Raw genomic sequence first — 21,095 nt, forward strand, 5'->3', positions numbered from 1 at the left:
GCTCTCTTTGTCCCTCCACTATCTCGAGTCTCGACCGTTGTTCGCTTCCTATACTCACGACACCACATGCTTACATCCTATTCAATCCATTTGTGACACGACTTGAGTCATACTTGCACCGCAAATTCTGCTCAAACGTTCGTCAAATCTTGGTGTGAGCTTTCTCCCCTTCGGTTAAAGTACGTGGTGCAAATTCCCCCGCGTATGGCTCCAAATGCCAGGATCTCTTACACACTCAATTGTCTTCCTTCTCAATAAAAGCCTTCAACTTTGGAGCAATCTTGAAGATGTCAGGCCACGCTTTCAGGCCGGCTGCAGTCAACTCCCACTCCCTCTCTGACTCGCTCTCCATCATCTTTTGACGGGCCGCTGCTTTCAAAACGGACGCGGACTCAGTCTGTTTGAGTAACTAGATGTTCTTCTGGACTTCAGCCTCCGAGTTAGTCTTGGGGTCCTCGGGCCACCACGTCCTTTTTGAGTCATCTCCTTGAGAATAGCTGTAGCGCTTCCACAATTTGTTTGTGTGTTGACTGATTGCGAACGCTCTTGTCCAAGGATAGAGCTTGTCGCCCTTCTCCGACGAATGCTTGGCCAACACTTCTTTGTACTCTGTAGAGCTTAGCAAGTCGACCCAGCAGACACTCGACTCGATGGGAGGACGCCCGCCACGGTAGATGATCAGATATCTGCTCAAGACGAATCTTTGGTCTGACGCACTGCGCTTTGCGAGGACTGAACAGTTATCGAGCCCGTGGGAAGCATCGTTGCACAGCACGCAGACTTTGATCGTCCCGCTAACCGGATCCCATGGGCCGATACAACGGGATGCCATATGGTCATTTCCTCCGCAGTTGACACATGCAGCACCACCAGGCGACTTAACATGCGGAGCTTGTTCCAGAGAAAAGGCCAAGTGTATCCCACTTGGTTTTGGATTAACAAACTCTTTTAGTTTCTGGCTCTGTGCACCTCCGTTAGGCTTGTCTGTGGGTTCGGTGTTGACGATCTTGGCCACTTTCTTCGGCCGACTAATGGAATCCTCTTTTTGGTGGTCGGCAGAGCCCTGGGTGTTCTGTTGTCCCTGGTGGAACGCGGACAGGTCTCGCTTGAGGTTCATCGTCGTAGAAGCAACTTTGGTTAGATTTTTGTGTGCGAGCTGAATGTGTTGCGAAGATGCCATTGTCAGTGGGCCTGTTGAAGCCACAATATTCCAGGGAAATGCCTCGAGATGGTCAAATGAGTGCACACCTACATCACGCCTGGGTTTTCAGCTCCCTGGACGGCGACGGTGCTTTGCTAAGAAGCGCACTCGTGGGGTATAGACTTTTGAGAGAAAGCGAACAGAAGCGCCTGGTTCCAACGCGCGATGATGAGGCGCGAAAGCGAGAGGCTTTATCGTCGGTGCTGACTTAATGGTGACTGAACCACGGTTGAATGGTGGGTGGTCGATAATGTTCGTTTCATTCACCTGGAAGTGGAAATCTAGTCAAGCTCAAGTCAGGTAAGTAGGTCTCCTTATTGAGTTGCACCTGGTTGGCAAGTGGCGGCAATCAAGAGATATCTCCTTCTCCGTTTGAGGTCGCCACTCGTGACGCGCCATACCTAACTGTGCTCAGACGCGATTAGGAAACCGTACCTGCTCTTAATGACGCGGCGGGCTCAGGCGTGCCGCGCAGTTCAGTGGCTCAAATTTCTTCCACACCGTCACACCTTCCTTCGTTGCTGAATTTTCCTCAAGGGGTCATCGATCGAACCAAGCCTTTCTTTGTTTCGATTCCACTTCCAGCACTTATTTTCCGTTCTTCAACCAAAAGCAATTCTGATTTTTGTGGTCAGCTTCACCCATAAACCTCGCAAGAATCAACAACAAACTTCTACTGTCGGTCGTTAATTTGCTCAGAACAATGTCGGCTCCAGATGCCTCCAACAAGGCATTACCAGCCCCATCTTTGGCTCCTATTGCCTGTCCTGATCAGGAACGACGCAGTCAGATTGTCCTCAAACTCGTGGCAGAGAACGCCAGACTGAATCCGGATGGCGTTGGAGCTCTCTTCGACCTTGCTAAGAAAGAGGTACTCCGACAACTGGTGGCTTCCAACAAGGCGCCGCCCGCTATCTCAGAATCATACTGCTCCTGGCTGGCCGAGAAGATGATCTGGACGCGCTTCGGTACGTGAACATTCCAGAGCCGAGTCTCTTATCTCCTGTCTCGTTTCTGCGTTCTAATGCTCGGATGCTGATGCGTACGCGACGACAGTTCCTCACGAGACATTTTCCTTCGTGGAACCACAGCTTTCTCCCGGTCTCTTCCTGCAGCCATCGGCGGAATATGCCGCCGCCCTCATGCGCAACCTTAGAAAGCGAAGAGAACTGGTGCTCCAAGCTGCTCCAGTAAACCCGACCGAGCCAAATTCGAAATGGCGGTTCAAGAAGATCGGAACTCCAATCCAGCGGAAAGAGATCATGAATTTTCTCTTGCACCAGGACTCGCGGCCTGCTGTTACCAAGACAAGACATCTGACGATCAGGAGTCCCTTTAGCCTCACACTTCACAACAGTCTGTGGAACAACAATCCCGGTCAGCTCAAAAGAATTCTGCACGAATCACAGAAACTTCCGGCTGTATTGAGCCCCTGGGGCCGTGATTCACCCTTGCAACTGGAGGTTACTAGCTCGGCCTTAGCTCGTGGCTTTTTGGAAGTTGTCATACTGCTTGCTCAAAAACCACAAGAGAGAATAGGCAGCACTTTATTTGAGCATTACGTCGCAGGATACATGTTACTGCTCAAATGGTATCTCCACATTTGCTGCCAAACTCAGGATAAGGACTCGGTTGGCGTCAACCTATTTGGTGCCGTTACATATCAGCGTGAGAAGACGTTGGGTCACCCGTTCGATGAAGCCTACCGTTGGGTGGACAATCCCATTGACCTCAAAGTCATGCATGAGCAATTTGCCCTCGCAGACGCCTCGCTATGGCTGGACTGGCAGAGAGTAGCCGAGACCGCATACTCGACGTCTGAGATTACAAAGGCAAAGACATTTGAGGAAGCGAAAGCAGTCATATACAAAACTGCGGACAACGACTCCATGTCAGGGATCAAGAGAGAGCACGCCCTGCTATTACTTCACGAGATCTGGCAGCGCAGGGGTTCGTTCCTCGATCGGTTCGAAATAGAGAAAGAGTACGATCGACTCGTGACAGACTACCTCCTTCCGGACGTCGTCTCCACACTCGACAACTTCTTTGAAATCAACGAAATGCCAGAGAAGATGTGTGAGTGGGCAGCAGCAAATCCGTTCGAGATCAAACGGAAGGACACTGACCAATTATGCGAGCTTATGTGGAGGGCATGGCGGCAGCTTACGGCGGGCTTTGAGGAGAAACAAAAGAGGATTCTCTTTGTGTATCAAGTTCAGCATATTCGAAAAATGTACCGAGAATATCTCGCTGAGCTCAAGCTCTATAGCAAGGGGATGAAAGAGTTGAGAGAATTTGTGTGCAAGAACGAAGCGCACTTCCTTCTGTCGGAAGAAATTCGTTGGCAATTGGCTCTTGACGAGTATGAGAAGCAGTTTCAGGCTCCGGCACTTGATGTGTGCCAAAAGGAGGGTGAGAAGGAGATCGAGGCTTCCCAGAATGGCAAGAAGGAGAAAGATGCCGAGCAGGCGCATAGTGAAAATGGGGCCGCGCCCCCTGAATAACAAGCAGAGTAAGCCAGGGAGGTTCCAAATTGCGTACACTGTACTAGGTCTATGGTTAAATCTCTGTCAAGGGCTGCCACTTACTACACCATTGTGAGCGGTAGCTTTGGGTTCTGTTTTTTTACAATTGCCAAGTCAGCCAGGGCAAGTTCAATTGAGACCAGGCCGGTGGGAAGAAAGGAGAGATGGCACCCACTGACAGTGTTCTGGCTGGGGAAAATTCAAAGAATCATGTACACAAACGGGAGGCTCCAGCTTTTCCACGGCCACCAACTCCCAAAAGACCTCGATGTACCAGGTAGTAGTAATGTATAATGCATAAATGTTTCAATCCTTCCCTTCCACTTGACTTGAGGACCTTTTCTGACCTGACCCACCAAAGTATCAATCACTAAGCAGAGCAGAAGGTCAAAGGAAAATATGGCGGATATTGAAGTTTGCAAATGAGCTCCCCAAGAAGACTCGCGTTTATGCAACAAAGAATTGACATCGAAAAAGCTTTGCGTCCAGTCAAGGATACCATCATAAAATGATAAGAGATTCTCTTTGTTCAATTATCCATGCTTCAATAGGCCTCACAGCTTGATCAAAACAGTCGACGAAGCTGCTTAGGGAAAAAAAAAAAAAAAAAATGAAAACCCCGATTGCAAAGTCACTCCCAACTGAAAGCAAAGAAACACCCACACACAGACAAGTGCTGATATGGCAGGATAGGACATCGGAGACATCCGAACGCCCCCCGATCTCGGCTGTCCGCCACATGCCGGGCGTACTTAAATCTAGTGTAGCAATGGTAACTATGTACCTTTAGATACCCTACCTACACCCAAAGACTTGACTGAGATAGTGTACAGGAGAGGATGGAAGGCCCAGGCCAAGCCCTGTTGAAACGGGTTAGTTAGGTACCCAAATCGATCGACCAATCACCTCGTCTCAGTGCCGAGTTGGCTGGGGTTGGCTTATCTCTATCCAACGACGATGTTGGAATAAGGTACCTGGGAGCTGGGCTTCCTTCTGATTTGAACCCGGACCCTAATTTGTTCGCTCGTTTTTGGAGTAAGGTCTCCCACCCTTCTGGTTTTGTCCGGGGCTGCAGTCTGCGACTTCGTTCGCTTTTGGCCGAGGAGCTGAACGGGTCGAGGAGAAAGGGAGTGGTTGAATGGCTGATGAGATGACGATTTCCCCACAATGCGCCAATGTACCTACCATGCCCCCCACGCTTTTTTGCATATGGTGGGTGCATATGGTAAGGAATCGCGTGGTAGATGGAGTTGGAAGGGCGCCCTTGGGACTCAATTGGGAATTGAAAGTTACATCGGGACTGGACGAAAGCTGAATGAAGGTCGAGACCGTTCACTTGTTGTTCTTGCTGGCACATCAGTGGTATTGGTCATGTTGACATGGAAAAGGTGTTAAGACTGGATGTCTGGAGAGAGGAAAATTCTGGTAAGATCAATGCATGATTACCTACATAGGTACCTGATCACTATGTTAATGAAGCTGTCGAAGGAGCCGTCCGGGTGGCGAGAGCGGTATCGGGGATTTCCTACGGCTCTTCGTGATGCCTGGGAACGAAAGCTCAACACCATCCCAGACGACGACGAAGACGACGACGAAGAGGACGAAGACGACGGCGATGAGGCGACATGAAAGTATCGTTACACTCGTTGGTTGGATTCCGCCGAATTCAATAGGGAAGGACCCTTGCGCTCAGAGCCGTCTCGCCTCTCGCCTATTGTCCACACCACGTTGCCTTGGGCCCGTCGTTTGGGAACATGGACTTGGCCGACTTGCAACTGTAATGAGGCTAAAGATTTGAACGATGGGGACGTCGCCGGGTTGCTGGACTCATCCGTCGGCTGGATCCGGGGAAGTATCACTTGCTTGGTGTTGATGATTTCCAGCTGAGAGGATCCCGTCACCGATTTGGAAACTCGCATTTGAGGAGTGCCAGATTGGTGAGAAGCAGGAATTAGGTAAAGCAGGCAATATGGCACTTATCAATGATATCACTTACACTTACCTATGGTAGTCGAACTATCGCCGTCCCTATCAGCGGCCGCAACACTGCCTAAACCGAGGTTAGCGTTGGTGTTTTAGCGTTGATTGGGGATTGCTTATCTGGAGTGTGGCCACTCGGGGGCATGTCCGCCCCTGACGGGTGGGTAGCTGAGTGGAGCCAGCCGCCGATAAGATCTCCTTTGGGGGAATCCACCTCAGCCTTGGCACCCCGTAACCGTTAGGAGCGGATACTCGACAAAAGTATTTTACGCAAGCCACGGCGGCGAGACAATCCGTCTTCGTCCTTCTTTCGAAGATTCGGAGGGGGGCACCGCGCCCGTCTGGACGGCTTATTGTTGGTTGCCCCCCTTCTCCGGCCATCGTACAGTCTACCAGGAACGATATATCACCATCGCGGTGCCACAGTCCCATCATCCTCCATCCTCGGTTCATCTCATCGTTGCTGTTGTTAGTTGCCGTCTTTAATTGGCTCAACGTCGGCCCGGGCACCTTCGACTTCGAGTCATCCTCTATCATCACCATTTCCATCGACAATCAGACCCCTTTTGACAACCCATTGAGACTTTGACACCCTCATCACAACAAACCGCAACCATGGATGAGGACCAGGGTCCCTCCCACATCGCTCCTCATGCGATGCCAAAGAGGACCATCGGCGACCGAGTGACTGGCTTCACACGAACCCTCGCCCACACCTTTCTCACCAAGGAGGGATGGCTAGGCGACTACGACTATGGCTTTCTCTTCAGGCCCAACCTGCCCTTCATGAGAAAGATCAACAAGCCCGCCGTCTTCTTCGGCCTCAACGACAGGATGCCCGTCCTCCTCGCCCTTATCCTTGGTTTCCAGCATTCACTCGCCATGTTGGCTGGCATCATCACTCCTCCCATCATTCTTGCCGGAGGAGGTGGTGCCAACTTCACCGCTGAACAATCGCAATACCTCGTTTCGAGCGCCCTCATTGTCTCTGGCCTGCTGTCCTGCATTCAAATAGCCCGATTCCGTATCCTGAAGACGCCCTACTACATTGGAACGGGCCTAATCTCCGTCGTCGGCATCTCCTTCGCCATCATCCCCGTTGCCACCGGGACCTTCAACCAGATGTACGCCAACGGCATGTGCCCCACCGCCGCAGACGGCACTCGCCTGCCCTGCCCCGACGGCTACGGAGCCATCCTCGGCACAGCTGCTGTCTGCGCCTTGCTTGAAGTCCTGCTCTCCTTCCTGCCGCCCAAGTACATGCTGCGCATGTTCCCGCCCATCGTCACTGGCCCCACCGTCATGCTCATCGGCATCAGCCTCATCCAGTCTGGCTTCCAGAACTGGGCTGGCGGTTCTGGCTCTTGCGCGGCCGCCAACCCCCTTCCCGAGTACGTGGTGTGCCCCAATGTTGGCGCCCCTCACGCTCTTCCCTGGGGCTCGGCCGAGTACTTGGGTCTGGGCTTCCTCGTCTTCGTCACCATCATCTTCTGTGAGCGGTTCGGTTCCCCCATCATGAAATCCACGAGCGTCATTCTCGGTCTGCTCGTCGGCTGCATCGTCGCTGCTGCCTGCGGCTACTTTGACCGCTCCAGCATTGACGCCGCTCCTGTCGCCTCCTTTATGTGGGTACATACCTTCAAGCTCACGGTGTACGGTCCACTCGTATTGCCCTTACTAGCCGTTTACCTTGTCTGCGCCTGCGAGGCCGTCGGTGACATCACTGCCACCTGCGATGTGTCCCGTCTGGAGGTCGAGGGTGAGATCTACGAGAGCCGTGTCCAGGGCGGTGTGTTGGCGGACGGCATCAACGGTATCCTCGCCGCTCTGTGCACCATCACGCCCATGACGACTTTCGCACAAAACAACGGTGTCATTGCCTTGACCCGATGTGCCAACCGAACCGCTGGTTTCTGCTGCTGCTTCTTCCTCATCATCATGGGCGTCTTCTCCAAATTCGCCGCCTCCCTCGTCGCTATCCCCTCCTCCGTCATCGGCGGAATGACCACCTTCCTCTTCACCTCCGTTGCCGTCTCAGGTATCGCCATTATCGCCCGCGGTGTGCCATTCAACCGCCGCAACCGCTTCGTGCTGACCGCCGGTCTGGCTCTCGGCTACGGCGCCACGCTCGTGCCCACCTACTTTGCCACCTTCTTCACCTACAAGGGCGACAACAAGTCGCTTCAGGGTTTCCTGGACGCCATCGAGCTCATCATGGAGACCGGCTTCGCCGTTACCGCGCTGTTCACCATGTTTCTGAACTTGGTGATCCCTTATGAGTTTGAGGATATCGATGACCAGGCTGTCGAGGGCTTGCCTACCGGCGTGGCGCTTTCCAAAGAGGGCGCGCCCGCGGGTATGGTGCCGGAAAAGGGAAGCTTTAGCGCCAGCGGGGTCGGTAGTGATGATATCAGGCCGGTGGAGGGCGGATCGGGAAAAACGGTTAAAGAGGCTTGAAAGTGGTTCTTTAGGTCTGTGGGTATGGGTTCGGGGCATGATAAAAAGGAGTTTCTTTAACAGGACTTTCGCGGGTTGGCTGGGTTCGGGTTTTTTTTGTCTCTTCTTCGATCTTTCAATGTTGCTGAAATATGCCATTTGAAGATCACTAATCTGGGATGGGATTGGATGGATAGGGATGGTTGGGTAGATTGTTTATGATGGAGATACCACTTGGGACGTCGACACCGAAAGATATTGGTGTTTCGTCACTCCTGGGCTTGGAACATAGCTAGGACGGTTTGTACGATGAATTTTTGGGAACGACGAATGTGTTAATGTTGTACATGTATATAGTTGCAAGGGAAGGGAAGAGTGACTGGCTCCACGCGGCAGTCACAGTATGAATGAACATTGGAAGAGATCGATGAGCTCTATCATCGCTAGAGGTACCTTGCAAAGAGCTTACTTACGTTCCCTTTGCCTACTGTGGACTGACGAACCTTCAGATCATGATATGTCTGGTGGTTGCAAGCATTTCGGCAGCTACAATGGTTGCTAGTAAAGCTTGCTTGGTAAGTAGGTAGGTACCTAGAGGTAGGCTGCGAATGGATGTGCCGGCGGGGTGACGGTCAGATGCGGGGCCTGTTCACGAAGCAAGGAATCCCCTTCCTTCCTCTTTGATGTTGGTTACCGTTAGAGTTTATGATCTGTAACATGTGGAAAAAGTGATGCCCCACCCTGGTTATCCATGCCCATGCGGGAGGCCCACCGCTTTCGGTGTTGACAAACGACCTCTGAAAGTGATTAACACTCCTTTCCTTTTTATTTTGATACCTAGGAAAGGAACACCCTCCCCAGTCACCTTCCCCGCGAAAGAGTCCATTTGATTGTCCTTCTAAGGATCAAGGACCTCGTCGTTGTTCTTCTCAACGTTTCCTTCGTGTTTTAGACCCTTTGGTAGATCGGCACCAGCGACGGTCCTGATACCAAATTCGACATTTTCGTTGTGGAAACAATCACTCTTACTGAATCGCCACGTCGTCGAGAAACCTCGCCATACTCTTCTCTCCCCTCAGCCTACCATATCCGCTCGATATTGCCAACATGACTGTCTATCGCAAAGTTTTTTGGTGCGCAGACTGCACTTCGGGCTTCTACGATGAGGATGATCTCTACGACCACTGCGAGTGGGAGGATCACTATCCTGGCACTGATGGTTTTGGGTGCTACGTCTGCTCCTCAGCCTTCCGCAAGGAATAAAAGCTCTTAGAACATGCGAGGATCAAGGGTCACTCTCGCTACGAGTGTGATGATTGTGGACGCCTTTTCGTCACCGAAGATGCCCGCACCAAGCACGAAGTTGAGGCTCACTTCTTCTGCCGAGAGTGTGATCGCTTCTTCCAAAGCATCAACAATATCAAGCAGGTATGTATATGACGACAGACCAACCCAGCAAGTCTTCAAGGGGTCGGCAACCGAAATCCATCAAGTCAAACTCCAAACTTGGACTAATTGATATCACGTCACATAGCACCTCAACTCCCGCACCCACCGTGGCCAAGAAATCAAGTGTCCCTTCTGCCCCAACAGCTACACCACCGCCACGGGTATGACACACCACCTGGAGAGCGGCAGTTGCCGAAACGCCCCCTCTTTGAACCGCGACTCCATCTACCAGTTCGTCCGGTCCAAGGATCCCAGTGGGCTCATCTCCAAGAAGCTCATCGGCTGGGAGGGTACCTCCCAAAACACGTACACTTGCACCGATCGGGCCTGGAACGGGTACCGGTGGGAGTGTTACTTGTGCCATAAGGGGTTTAACACCAGCCATGGTTTGAATCAGCATCTGAATTCGCCTGCTCATCAACAAAACCTCTACCATTGCCCCAACCGTTCATGTCGCCAGGACTTTAAGACGTTGGCTGCTATCATCAACCACCTTGAGAGCGAAAAGTGCGGCGCCATGCGGTTTGAGCAGGTGCAGAAAAGTATCCACGGCATGGTCAATGGTAACCGGCTGATTGGTTACTGAGTATCTGGGCCGTTGGCTACTGGAGCCGACTGCTGAGCAGTGGGCTGGCTACGGCTTTGGAGAAGGGGAAGGCGTGATGTGCTTGAGGAGCGATGGAGCCTCAAAGGGGAGAAAAGAAGAAGAAAAAAAAGACAAAGAAATTGGGCAAGGTGTTTATACCCGCTGGAGAGGGGGACAAAGGATATTTGGCAACAACATCACATGAAAATGACGAGACGCTCAAACATCATGACCATACTTCCGCATTTACCTACGGTATTCCAATCGGACAACCCAGGACATTAAATCGCAAATCGCATTACAGGAATTTTATGTCAGTTTTCCGTTGTTGTTGATTTGCAGTACCCATCTGCAGCTGTCGATGCGGGAGGCCCACAGTCCGATGTCAGTCAACCCCGACTGCAGGAGTGTTACCAGTGAATGACAGCTTCAAAACATGGCGTTGATCTGTCCCCGCACAGTCTCCTGCGCTTTCAGTAAATTATGTTATTTTTCCAAGACTTCCCTGTTGCTCTTCTCTTTCTGGATCGTTTGTCTCACTCAAACTGCCTTTTGGAACTGATCTCGCATCGGCTGGATATCAAGAACAGGCCTGGGGCTAGAGAAGATCTGGACGCCACGCCCGTCCATCTCGTTATCAACTGCTGTCATCACTTTGTCATTCTCTCGGTATTTTCCTCCAGCTACCGTCATCATGGTTTACCTCTGCCATACATGCGACCAGTCGTTCTACGATGAGGATGGTCTTAAAGAGCATCTGGATGACTACTACGACCATGAGGCTGCGCACGAATACGCGAGGTACGGTTGTGATACTTGCCTCGCAACCTTCAACGGCGATGCTGCTCGCTGGCAGCATATGAACGCCAAGGGTCATGTTGGCCATGAGTGCCGTGTCTGCGACAACAAGTATCGCAGCGAGCAGGGTCTTATCGAGCACGAGGTCGAGGATCACAACTATTGCGCCGATTGCGACAAGTTTTTCCAAAACACCAACAATATCAAGCAGGTAGGTACCTACCTTGATGTTCCGCTCAGCAAAGTGGCTCCCGAGGTCCCCAGTACTTTCCGTCCCAAAGAAGACATCTGTCATCAAACCCCAGCCAGATAATTTCCCCCTCGCTCCCTCCCTCTCATCCTTAGCTGCCTCTAACCCCTATTCTATCACAGCACCTCAATTCCCGCATCCACCGCGGCCAAAACATCGACTGTCCCTACTGCCGCAACTGCTTCACCACCGTGGCCGGCCTGACCACCCACCTGGAGACGAACGGCTGCCGCAGCGCTCCGTCTCTGAACCGTGATACTATTTTTGAAATCGTCCGCCAAAGGGACCCGCGCGGCTTCATCTGCAAGAATCTCATTAGCTGGCACGGCGGCGAGTCGAAGCCGGACCGCTGGACATGCACGGACAGCGCCTGGAACGGCTTCGCCTGGGCGTGTGGCTTATGCGCTAGAGTGTGCAGGACTAGGGCGGATTTGAATAAACATTTGAATTCGCCGGCTCGTGAGTTTGATTCTTTTTTCCTTCTTTTTCTCTGTCTTGCACCCTTCCTTTTCCTATTTTTCTCGAACCTTTTTGGTCCTCAGGACGGCCGCCTACATAGGGACGGATGCCCGTGTCTACGGGAGTCGAAAAATCACGTTGAATTTTATTTTGGTTCCGCAGCGAACGGATCAGCTAATCTTCCTACAATTTATATAGACTACACCATCCTTTACCACTGTCCGAACCGCAACTGCCCCTCCGAGTTCAAGACGTTGGCTTCTATCATCAGCCACTTGGAGAGCGAGTCGTGCAGCTTCATGCCGTTCGACACGGTCCAGAAGCGCATGAAGCAGGTGTTTACCAGCAGTCATATGCTTGAGTTTTGAGTTTTGAGTTGGCTTGAGCTGATTAGATCAGAACAGATCAGATCAGATGCTTAGCTGGCGTATTTGGTGTTACTGTTCGTACTTATTCTGTTGCTGCTGCTGTACATTGGTACGCTACTGCTGATGGTGGTGCTGCTGCTACTGCTGCTGCTAGTTCATCTTCTTGGAGCCTCCGTTCTTTCCTCGAATTTCGAAGCATCCCGAACTGGGAGAGCAAGGGAGCAGGCGATCTTTGTGGATGGTATTTTGAGTGGCGATCACAAAGGATATGTATCTATCTATCCAAGGAAGGGAAGGGAAGCCGTTTGTGAGGATGTATACCTATCATGGCAATGCTTTAGTGGGCTTCTTTTTTTTTTTTTTCCCCCTCCCTTTCCACATCCATGTCTAGCCATCTGGGGGCGGAGGAAATCTGCAGGCTTTTGACGGTTGACGGAGTCGGGGAGTTACTATTCATTTTTAGATACCTCCCTTTATCTGATAGCGAAAGCAATGCATGAAACCGTCTTGAAAGGTGTACAAAGATCGGAATTTAGACGTGCTCGGTTTACTTATTACTGGTTGCCACCACGATGTTACTTTTTGCTTTAACATCTTACTAAGAGAAACTCTATTTGCACGGGGATAAAACTCTATTTGCACGGGGGTCAAAAAGTGAAACTTAACTATGTCTTTTTATACCTTAAAAAATCTAGGACAGGGTAGTAAAGTATATCATATTTTTTCTTATTTTTTTCTCTATTTACTATAGCTTTTCTAAGAGCTGTAGGTCTTTAGTAGCTCGTGAAAATTCAGGAGAAAGAAACTGAACTATTAAAAATAATAAAGAAGATTTTTGATGCAAAAATCTAGAAAAGTAAGATCTAGGTCATATCTCGAACTATGAAACTGGAACCTAAACCGAAAAATCCGCAAAAAATCAACGAGTAATTTGGTACTACCCTCAGCCTCATACAACAATGTCTGACCAAGTTATACTTAGAAAAGCAAAAGTGGATCCCCATGCGAATAGAGTTTCATCCCCGTGCGAATAGAGGTTCTCCTTACGAATATTAACGAGACGGATACTAAAGTCATAATAAAATAAAATAAAAACACAATATCCCTCCCTCACATATCTAATGGGGTAAGGGTGACAGTATTTCTCTCTGACTATAACTGTACATGTTTGTACTATGCGTGAGCACTATGTGTTACAGCAAATATAGGCTTGGGATTTTGGAAGTCTAGTAACAATCCAAGGGCAATTGGTCTAGGGGTATGATTTTCGCTTCGCATTATTCCACAGATGCGCCTTTGTGAAAGGTCACCGGTTCGAATCCGGTATTGTCCACTCTTTTTTGTTTCTTTTTTTTTTTCTTATATAGTTCTAAGCTTGAACTTTTTCTATCCTTTTATCCTTCCTTCTTTCTCTTTAAGTTATGTAGCAGGAACTACCCTCTCATTCTTTACGAAAGTAGTAGGTATTTCGGTTGTAATGAGAACGCTTTAGCGACAGTTTTTTTTCCAATACCTGGTGGCACTATAAGCCAACCACACACCCACGGGTATGAGGAAGATGCGCAACACAACAACTCCGGCAATGATGTTATAGCGGTAGAGGAGCCGGAACCCGCTGAAGGGAGCAAGTAAACTTAAGCGGTGCGGTGCACGATACGACAGGTGATGTCAATTTGAATAACCAGCGGCAGGGAGAGTGACAGTGCCGAAACCATATGAACAACCAAACAATCCAAACACACTTGGCTGCAAAGTAATGTTCATGGCTTTTTGGGAAGTAAACCTCGACGCCGTGGTGTAGAGAGAGAATATCTGACAGCTGGACGAGTGGTGTGAATGACTTGGATTGATCTGCATCCCAAGAAGATACTCGGTCGACCAGTCACTGTCACATTTTCATTCCACATCCAGTATATAGTTCAATCGAATGAACGAAAACAAATCAAAGCCCAGGAATGGATGATCAATATCGGCTGTTCGCCGGTGTCTTGCTTGGTGTCTGCTGCTGCTCCAAAATCAAGTCTTTGCACTTGAAAAGCCAATCCAATCCCATTATTACCGACATGTTTCTCCCAACGCCAAGCAATGCTGTAAATATCTTTTTCCGATCGCTCATTCTTTGCCTGCTCTCACCCGAGACGCTCCAATCTTCTTCCTTTGCCGATATCCCTGACGACAGCCATCAAAACCCCCCAAATGGCCCAATGACCCAATGACCCACGACACCGGACAGTGTCTAATCCCACATCCTAATCTCACCCTTCGCTCCCGCCGTAAACACCTTACTCGTCTCCTGCTCCGACCAAGCCACACAGTTGATGGCTCCACCACTCGTGTCCGCGTGGATCTTGTGGTACATCTTGCACGTCTTCCAGTCCCAGAAACAGACATATCCTCCGGTATCGCCCGAAGCGACGAACTGCCCGTCGGGACTGCAGACCAGCCCGATGCCGGAGCCGGCGGTGTTGTGGCCGCGCCAGGACTTCTTGCGGTTTTGGCGGAACTTGTCCGAGGCCGACGAGTAGGCGACGATGGAGTTGTCGGAGCATTGGTAGAGGACGTACTTGCCCGAAGGGTGCTGAGTGGATTTGGTGAGGGCGAACATGTCGGGTTCACTGAGGGGGTGGGTGTTAGCATGTGATTACTTCTGACAAGGGGGATGAGAATGGGAGGAAGAACAAAGAAGACAACATACCTGATAGTCTTGATCTCGACAGGAATTCCATACTCCCATACCCTCAACGAGCGGTCATCTGACGTCGACATGAACCGCCTGTTCTCGTCCACAAATTCGAGAGTGTTGATGGCGCCCAAGTGGTGATCGTACTCCTGCACTGGATCCGCTCCCGCACGACTATCGTACTGCACAATCCTGTTATCCGACAAGCCCGCCAAGAACTCGTGACCCTGATCCACCGACGGGTTGAACTTGATGACATGCGGCGTCTTGCCCGTGTTGAACCTGTTGACACACTGTCCCGTCTCTGTATCCCACAACTTGATCCATCTGTCGAACGAGCCCGAAAGGAACTTGGTGCCGTCCCTGTTAAACGACAAGTCGGTGATAGCCTTTGAATGGCCCGCATACGTCCGCAACAGCTCGCGATTGCGATAGACATCGAAGATCTTGATGGTGCTGTCCGTGCTGCCCGACAGACCCAAGTGACTTGACTTGGGAAACAACTGCAACGCCGTGATCGGCTTGCCGGCATGGTGCCTCCAACTATGCATGTGCTTCTTGGGGATGAAGTTCGTGACGCTCCCGACGTCCTTGGTGAGACTGATATCCAGATCCTGCGGAACATGCATGTATGTGCGGCCGAGATAATCGAATTCCTCGGTGCCATGGAACGTCGTCGTCTCCGCACCCTGCTCTTCCACCTCTTTCCTCCGCGCCAGGTTCTTCGTCGGCGCCTTGACGACCGTCCCGCTCTCTACCACGTCTTCCTCTTCCTCCCCTTCTTCTTCTTCGACGATCTCATACTCCTCATCACTCCCCAGCTCCTCTTCATTCACCTCCTCATATTCCTGCTTCTTGTACCTCGCCCATGGCCCGACGTAGGCCCCATCGCCATCCGCAATCGTCGCGCTGCCTTTCCCCTCTCTCTGTTGCCTCAGCTTCGCAGCCGCCGCCTTCTTGGCGGTGCTCCCCAGTTGTTCGCGTGCGGGACCGCCGCCGCGCTCGATGGCACGGTGCTTGGAGCGGAAGGTGTGTTCGCTGATGTAGGTCTCGGCCGCAGTACCGGTCAGGACGTTCTTCCTCTTGGTGCCAACCGCAGTAGGAGCCGAGTCGGTATCGTCGCGGAAAGGGTTGGCGGGCCCGAGTCGTGGTCGGCTTAGATCCTCGCCGGTGTAGGGGACGACGGCATGGTCTGGTTCGGCGACTTGGCGGACGATGAGGGCGTCTTTGACTGACAGGTTTGCTGGGTATTCGTTGAAGTCGGCCATGGCTATTTGAATTCTGTTTAGTTCTGCTGCGGCTTGCTGAATTTGTGGTGATGGGTTGCTCGCCAGCCGCACGCTTGATGAACCTGAAATGTTTTTTTTGTTGTTTTTGTTGTTTTGGGGATGAAGATGGGATGCGACCCTCTTGGAGTTGTTGGCGGCAGGCGCATTGGTTGACGTCTGGAACAGTGGACCTCAAATTCAGAGTGGAGCTTCTCCGATACACGCGTGCACGGGCCATATGCGAACCACCAACCGGGTTGCTGTCGCACTCTGGTCGAGCAAGGACCAAGCTTTGGAGCTGAGGCTTGCTTGTGAGGGAGGGGCTGACAATGATCAGCGTTGAGCCAAGCTCTTGTGTTTTTGGCTTGTCTCGCTCTCTACCATGCAGTAGAAAGAGCATTCAATGTCCCGAATATTCGGTTCCATCTTGGTAGGACGACAACAGCTTCCTAAAAGAGTACTTATTCCAACAACGCGCCCAATGTCTATGGATCAAAAAGTCATGTTCCTGTTCTCCATATGTGGCCCGCGTTGCCTTCCCTCGGTGTTGACATTTGACAAGACAGCAAGAGACCATGATCTTCATGACGTAGCCCGCCCGGTTTCATTACATACTTCATGAAGCAGTGAAATACAGCACGCGATTTCTCCATCTCCTCACCTGCGTACACCCAATTGGTATCGCTAAAGAGGTCGTAAACTCTTTTTGATCATTTCCTTTTGCCCCGTCTATCCAGCTGTCATGCCAACCGAGGCGCACAGCAAGGCAGTTGCCACCTTCCCGAAGACCGTCAGTCGCTTTTCCTCTTCATTATAGAAGCCAAAACCATACAATTCGTCCTCCTCTTCTCCCGCCATCCAATAATATAATCATTCCCGCCATTTCTTCATAGCTTCATGCCCTCCCATTCCATCTGTCAAAGTCGTCGTATGTTACGCTCATGAACCCTTCCCGTCGTTTTGCAAACATCCGTCGCCGAGGATCCTGCCTGCCTGCTTGCTTGCCTGTGATTGTACTGTATATGATTTTGGTTTGTGTGTGTTTGAAGTACTGCGTACCAGTGTGCCCAGCGCCGTTATGTGCTTTCGATAAAACGGTGGTGGTAAAGATGCGAGCACGAGCTCCGATGAGAGAGCTCCGCGTCCGATCCGAGGGACTTCGTGGCGGTATCGTTGTGAAACGAGAAGTCCAGTTCAACTTAGCGAGCGACGGCCATTTCCTAATGAGCCTCGTCCCGAATGAGGGCCACAATCATGCTGTACAAGTAGAAGAAGAACAGAATGAGATGGAAACCGAGCTTGGTGAAAGACTCCTAGAGAGCGCGCAGATCGGTTAAAAGCAGCTCCTTGAAGCTTCGCCACAGTGGACGCGGCTGGTTTTGCTGAACTGATGACATACCTTCTTGTGGACATTAAGCTTGCGGAAGATCTCAGTGGCGTCCAGAAGGTGGGCGTTGTCAACGATCCTGCACCGCATGGTTAGTTATCCAGTTCGCGCAAGCTGCGGATATTGTCATCAAAGCGGTTGTTGAAACTTACTTCTTGACGTTCCAGGCGAGAAGAGGCACGTTGAGCACGAGAGGCAGCCAGTAGCCGTTGATAAGGAAGAGGAAGGTCAGGAAACCGTGGACGGCGACTTCGGGGATGATGTAGGTGTTGAGGCGGTTGCAGAGGTCAATAGGGTTGATGTAATCGCTGCAAGATGCCGTTAGCAACTGTCTGCTGGAAAAAGAGGCGCCAGCCACAAAGCGCGCAGGATGCCGAGTTCAGTGTACTCGTAGAACCCTTCGAGAGGGAGGATAGATGACCAACGTACCATTCCAGATCGCTGTACATGATGGTGAAGAAGACTTGAAGGAAGAGGTTGACGGCGTTTATAAGCACCGCAAACAGGTATAGCCACGCCTCGCCCGACATTTTGGCGGTTGTGTGCTTATCGGATGATAGCTAGAGCTTCGGTGGTGTAGCTGGTTGGACTCGGTTTGCGCGAGCGTGGGCTAGATGTTGTACGTGCGCGACAGATGGCGTGCGCAACTATGATGGAATCGAAGTCGGACGATAGAGTTCGATCGAAGGAAAGGGGGAGTATGTCAAGCTTCGGGCGCGCCGGTGTCGGTGCTTGTACAAACGTGGAGGCTGGTTACCAAGTTAGATAGAGGTGGGATGATAAGACTTGGAAAAAGCCGTCGTGTTGATCTTTGGATTTGGTGTTTTCTGGGAAAGAAAAAAAAAGGGCGGTCGCAAGTTGGCAGACTCGGGGCAGTGGTGGGAAGACTCACTCGGTTCTTGCGTGGAGACAGCTGGAGGTTCAGTTAGGTCTGGAGGAGGAGGGTTGTTGGGGGCAAGGCAGATAGATAGCTAGCTGGTGCTGGTGCTGGTGCCTCGGGGCTTCCTCGATGATGAAGACGCCCCCCCCGGCCTCCTTCCACTCTTTTTCGCCGTGAACTGCCAGCCCGAGCCCACTTGCCAAGTCCGCCCCTGGAGCCTGTTGGGCGGCTAGGTTGGCCCAAGCTTCTTTCTGCAAAGCTCCACTATCCTGTAAGCCCAGCCCGGCCGAGGTGGGGCAAAGCGGCATAGAGACGTTCCCCGGTCTCGGCCTCGCCGACCTCGATGATCCGCTACATCACTTTTAAGAAGCATGATTCTCCCAAGTTCTCATGGTTCCAGTTGACTACCGAAGTGATGAGTATTAGTCTCAAATATGGTGAAACATTAGGCGTTGTCTATACTCTATCCAAGCATTTACAATCTCAAATCGCTTTTGGGGAAGAGAGAGAGAGAGAGCTCCGGGCCCGGTTCTCCACAACCCGCCGAGCCTACCGCCGAGTCCGCCTTGAAGTGAGGATCCCGAATCCCGCTCCTCTTGATTAAGAATCTTCCAGAGTATCCGTCCAGACACTTCTTCTTTGCGCGAACCTTATATATGTAACGTGCCTCTAGCTCTGCGATTGTGAGATCAGTATGTTGATAGATCTGACCATGGCTTTGGGTTTCCCGTTTAAATGTCTCCGGGTATCAACTCAGGCATTGAACGCTACGGCACAAGTCTATACCACAACATTATTCCCTTTAAACGCCTTTTTTTTGTTCCAATAACGATGCACATCTTACTTTTTAGCGTCCGACCAAACTCAAGCAGCGGCAGTAGGCATGGGTACCGGGCCGCCAGGCGAGTCAGCCGTGCGCGCCGTCAAAATCTCAACACCGGTCTCGGTGACAAGGAGGGTGTGCTCTGTCAAGCAGGGTTAGTTGAACATCTCAGCACTCAGCCACCGCCTACAGGATCATGAACAGCACTTACCAAATTGAGCGGTCCTCTTGCCATCAATGGTGGTGGATGTCCAGTTGTCGGGCCAGGTAACATCGCGGTACTTGCCCAACGCAATCATGGGCTCGATAGTGAAGGTCATTCCAGGCTTGCACTCGCCGACGGCCCTGTTCTTAGCGTAGTGGGGGATGTTGGGCGGGCAGTGGAAGGTCTTGTTGATGCCGTGGCCGACGTAGGTGCGGATGACGCTGCAGCCGCGGCTCTTGGCGTGCGCCTCGATCACGTTGCCGAAGTCGCGGAACAGGGTGCCGGGCTTGACCAGCTTGATGGCCTCCTCCAAGCACTCGCGGGCCGTCTCAACAACGCGCACCGAATCGGCGTCGGCCTTGGCCTTGTCGCCGACGTAGTATGTCTCGTTCAGATCGCCGTGGTAGCCCTCGTGGTAGAGGGTGACGTCGAGGTTGAGGATGTCGCCGTCGACGAGGACGCGCTTGTCGGGGATGCCGTGGCAGATGACCTCGTTGAGCGATGTGCAGACCGACTTGGGGAAGAAGTTGTAGTTCAAAGGCGAGGGGTACGAGTTGCGCTCGATGCAGGCCTCGTGTACGATCTTGTCGAGATCATCGGTGGTGATGCCGGGGCGGATGGCGGCAGCGGCGATGTCGAGAACCTCACGGGCGAGGCGGCACACCTTGCGCATGCCCTCGCGACCCTTCTCGTCTAGCTGCTCAATCTTGTTGGACCTTGTACGGCCGCCGCCGGGAATACCGCTCTCGGCATAGTCGGGATGGGGGATCGACTTGGGGACGACGCGCTTCGGCGAAAGAGGGTAGACGGGGCGGAGAGGGCCGGTGTAGCTGAAGGTAGGGAAGGGGTTGTAGGTTTCGGGGCCTGGAACAGAGTCTTAGAATATGCGCTTTGGCAAATGAGGAGGGGAAGCGGGTTGATTTACTGGCAAGCTTGTGAAGCTCCTTGTGGGTGTTCTATTGGGCAACCAAAGGGTCAGCTATCAAGGTTCGCATGCAAGTGCGAGTCCAAGCAAGGTATTACGGGACCCAGTCGAGGAAATCCATAGGTATGTGGGATGAGGGAACCAAAGAAGATGCGCCGTACCCAGTTTTTCTTGAAGCAGTCCTGGGAGCAGAAGAAGCTACCCTTGATACCCAGGCTCAAGCACTTGGGGCATTGGAGGGAACCGGCATCGTTTTCGCAATCGGCGCCGAGGCACTTCTTCTTCGCGGGGGGTTGCTCGGTCATGGTGGTGGTGTTCGTATTAGACTGTAGTGCCACGGTCTGTGGTTATCGAAAGGCTTTAAAGAGGGGCCGATAAGTTAGCCTGACGATCATAGGTTGGAACGAGGATGTCGGCCAGAGTTGCTCTTTGACGATCAAAAAGTACGACCTGATGTGCCAAAGGGAAGCAACAGGCAACAAGTTTGCGTAGTAGAAGATGGCCTAAGGCACAGGGTCTGAAGAGCAAATAAAAGTACCTGGTGACCTTGTGTTGGGTATCCTAGTTGGGAGAATTCGTTGTTCTTGAAAGGGCGTGAGACAAAGTGAAGAAGCGACAACGAAACGGAAGGCGACAGGTCTGGATGCCGGGCCCTTGGCGTGGACGGACGAATAATATTTTTGGCGGCGCTTCCTCCCAAAAGTCGTCCCACGCGCATTCCATTCTCAGTGGCGGGCAGCGGCGGCTCTGCCGGGGTCCGGGACGGGTGGGGCTCTGTTGGATGGACCCAACAAGGGACCAGAATGCTTACCCAATTGATCCACCTTTTTGATGGCGCTAAACCGTTTGTAGTGTTAGTGAACCAGCAGGGCGTC

General features: G+C 51.8%; 8 protein-coding genes across 8 annotated transcripts; 4 read left to right on the forward strand and 4 right to left on the reverse strand.

The window, feature by feature from the left end:
* Positions 1–235: 235 nt before the first annotated feature.
* On the reverse strand, positions 236–1,180 carry NEUTE1DRAFT_102594 (uncharacterized protein; the record flags this gene model as incomplete). The annotated part of the gene is made up of 3 exons (XM_009854708.1): positions 236–344; positions 411–843; positions 970–1,180. The coding sequence occupies 3 exons, from the start codon at positions 1,178–1,180 to the stop codon at positions 236–238; spliced, it is 753 nt and encodes a 250-aa protein (XP_009853010.1).
* A 724-nt stretch (positions 1,181–1,904) lies between these two features.
* NEUTE1DRAFT_47419 (uncharacterized protein) lies at positions 1,905–3,705 on the forward strand (the record flags this gene model as incomplete). Its single annotated transcript, XM_009854481.1, has 2 exons — positions 1,905–2,169; positions 2,258–3,705. 2 exons carry the CDS (start codon positions 1,905–1,907, stop codon positions 3,703–3,705), a joined length of 1,713 nt encoding a protein of 570 aa, XP_009852783.1.
* A 2,616-nt stretch (positions 3,706–6,321) lies between these two features.
* Positions 6,322–8,163, forward strand: NEUTE1DRAFT_147746 (purine permease; the record flags this gene model as incomplete). Its single annotated transcript, XM_009854709.1, has 1 exon — positions 6,322–8,163. One exon carries the CDS (start codon positions 6,322–6,324, stop codon positions 8,161–8,163), a length of 1,842 nt encoding a protein of 613 aa, XP_009853011.1.
* A 1,086-nt stretch (positions 8,164–9,249) lies between these two features.
* On the forward strand, positions 9,250–10,177 carry NEUTE1DRAFT_102597 (uncharacterized protein; the record flags this gene model as incomplete). Its single annotated transcript, XM_009854710.1, has 3 exons — positions 9,250–9,375; positions 9,409–9,570; positions 9,677–10,177. The coding sequence occupies 3 exons, from the start codon at positions 9,250–9,252 to the stop codon at positions 10,175–10,177; spliced, it is 789 nt and encodes a 262-aa protein (XP_009853012.1).
* A 694-nt stretch (positions 10,178–10,871) lies between these two features.
* NEUTE1DRAFT_147747 (uncharacterized protein) lies at positions 10,872–12,052 on the forward strand (the record flags this gene model as incomplete). Its single annotated transcript, XM_009854711.1, has 3 exons — positions 10,872–11,186; positions 11,348–11,684; positions 11,883–12,052. 3 exons carry the CDS (start codon positions 10,872–10,874, stop codon positions 12,050–12,052), a joined length of 822 nt encoding a protein of 273 aa, XP_009853013.1.
* Positions 12,053–13,885: 1,833 nt separating this feature from the next.
* NEUTE1DRAFT_123651 (uncharacterized protein) lies at positions 13,886–16,098 on the reverse strand (the record flags this gene model as incomplete). Its single annotated transcript, XM_009854712.1, has 2 exons — positions 13,886–14,667; positions 14,748–16,098. 2 exons carry the CDS (start codon positions 15,998–16,000, stop codon positions 14,289–14,291), a joined length of 1,632 nt encoding a protein of 543 aa, XP_009853014.1.
* A 1,122-nt stretch (positions 16,099–17,220) lies between these two features.
* On the reverse strand, positions 17,221–17,917 carry NEUTE1DRAFT_139416 (uncharacterized protein; the record flags this gene model as incomplete). Its single annotated transcript, XM_009854713.1, has 4 exons — positions 17,221–17,313; positions 17,400–17,466; positions 17,540–17,695; positions 17,817–17,917. 4 exons carry the CDS (start codon positions 17,915–17,917, stop codon positions 17,221–17,223), a joined length of 417 nt encoding a protein of 138 aa, XP_009853015.1.
* A 1,108-nt stretch (positions 17,918–19,025) lies between these two features.
* Positions 19,026–20,715, reverse strand: NEUTE1DRAFT_85251 (methionine aminopeptidase 1; the record flags this gene model as incomplete). The annotated part of the gene is made up of 4 exons (XM_009854714.1): positions 19,026–19,232; positions 19,302–20,159; positions 20,221–20,251; positions 20,382–20,715. The coding sequence occupies 4 exons, from the start codon at positions 20,523–20,525 to the stop codon at positions 19,132–19,134; spliced, it is 1,134 nt and encodes a 377-aa protein (XP_009853016.1).
* Between the last annotated feature and the right edge of the window lie 380 nt (positions 20,716–21,095).

The sequence above is a fragment of the Neurospora tetrasperma genome, assembly GCF_000213175.1.
Source record: "Neurospora tetrasperma FGSC 2508 unplaced genomic scaffold NEUTE1scaffold_5, whole genome shotgun sequence".
NCBI lineage: Eukaryota > Fungi > Ascomycota > Sordariomycetes > Sordariales > Sordariaceae > Neurospora > Neurospora tetrasperma.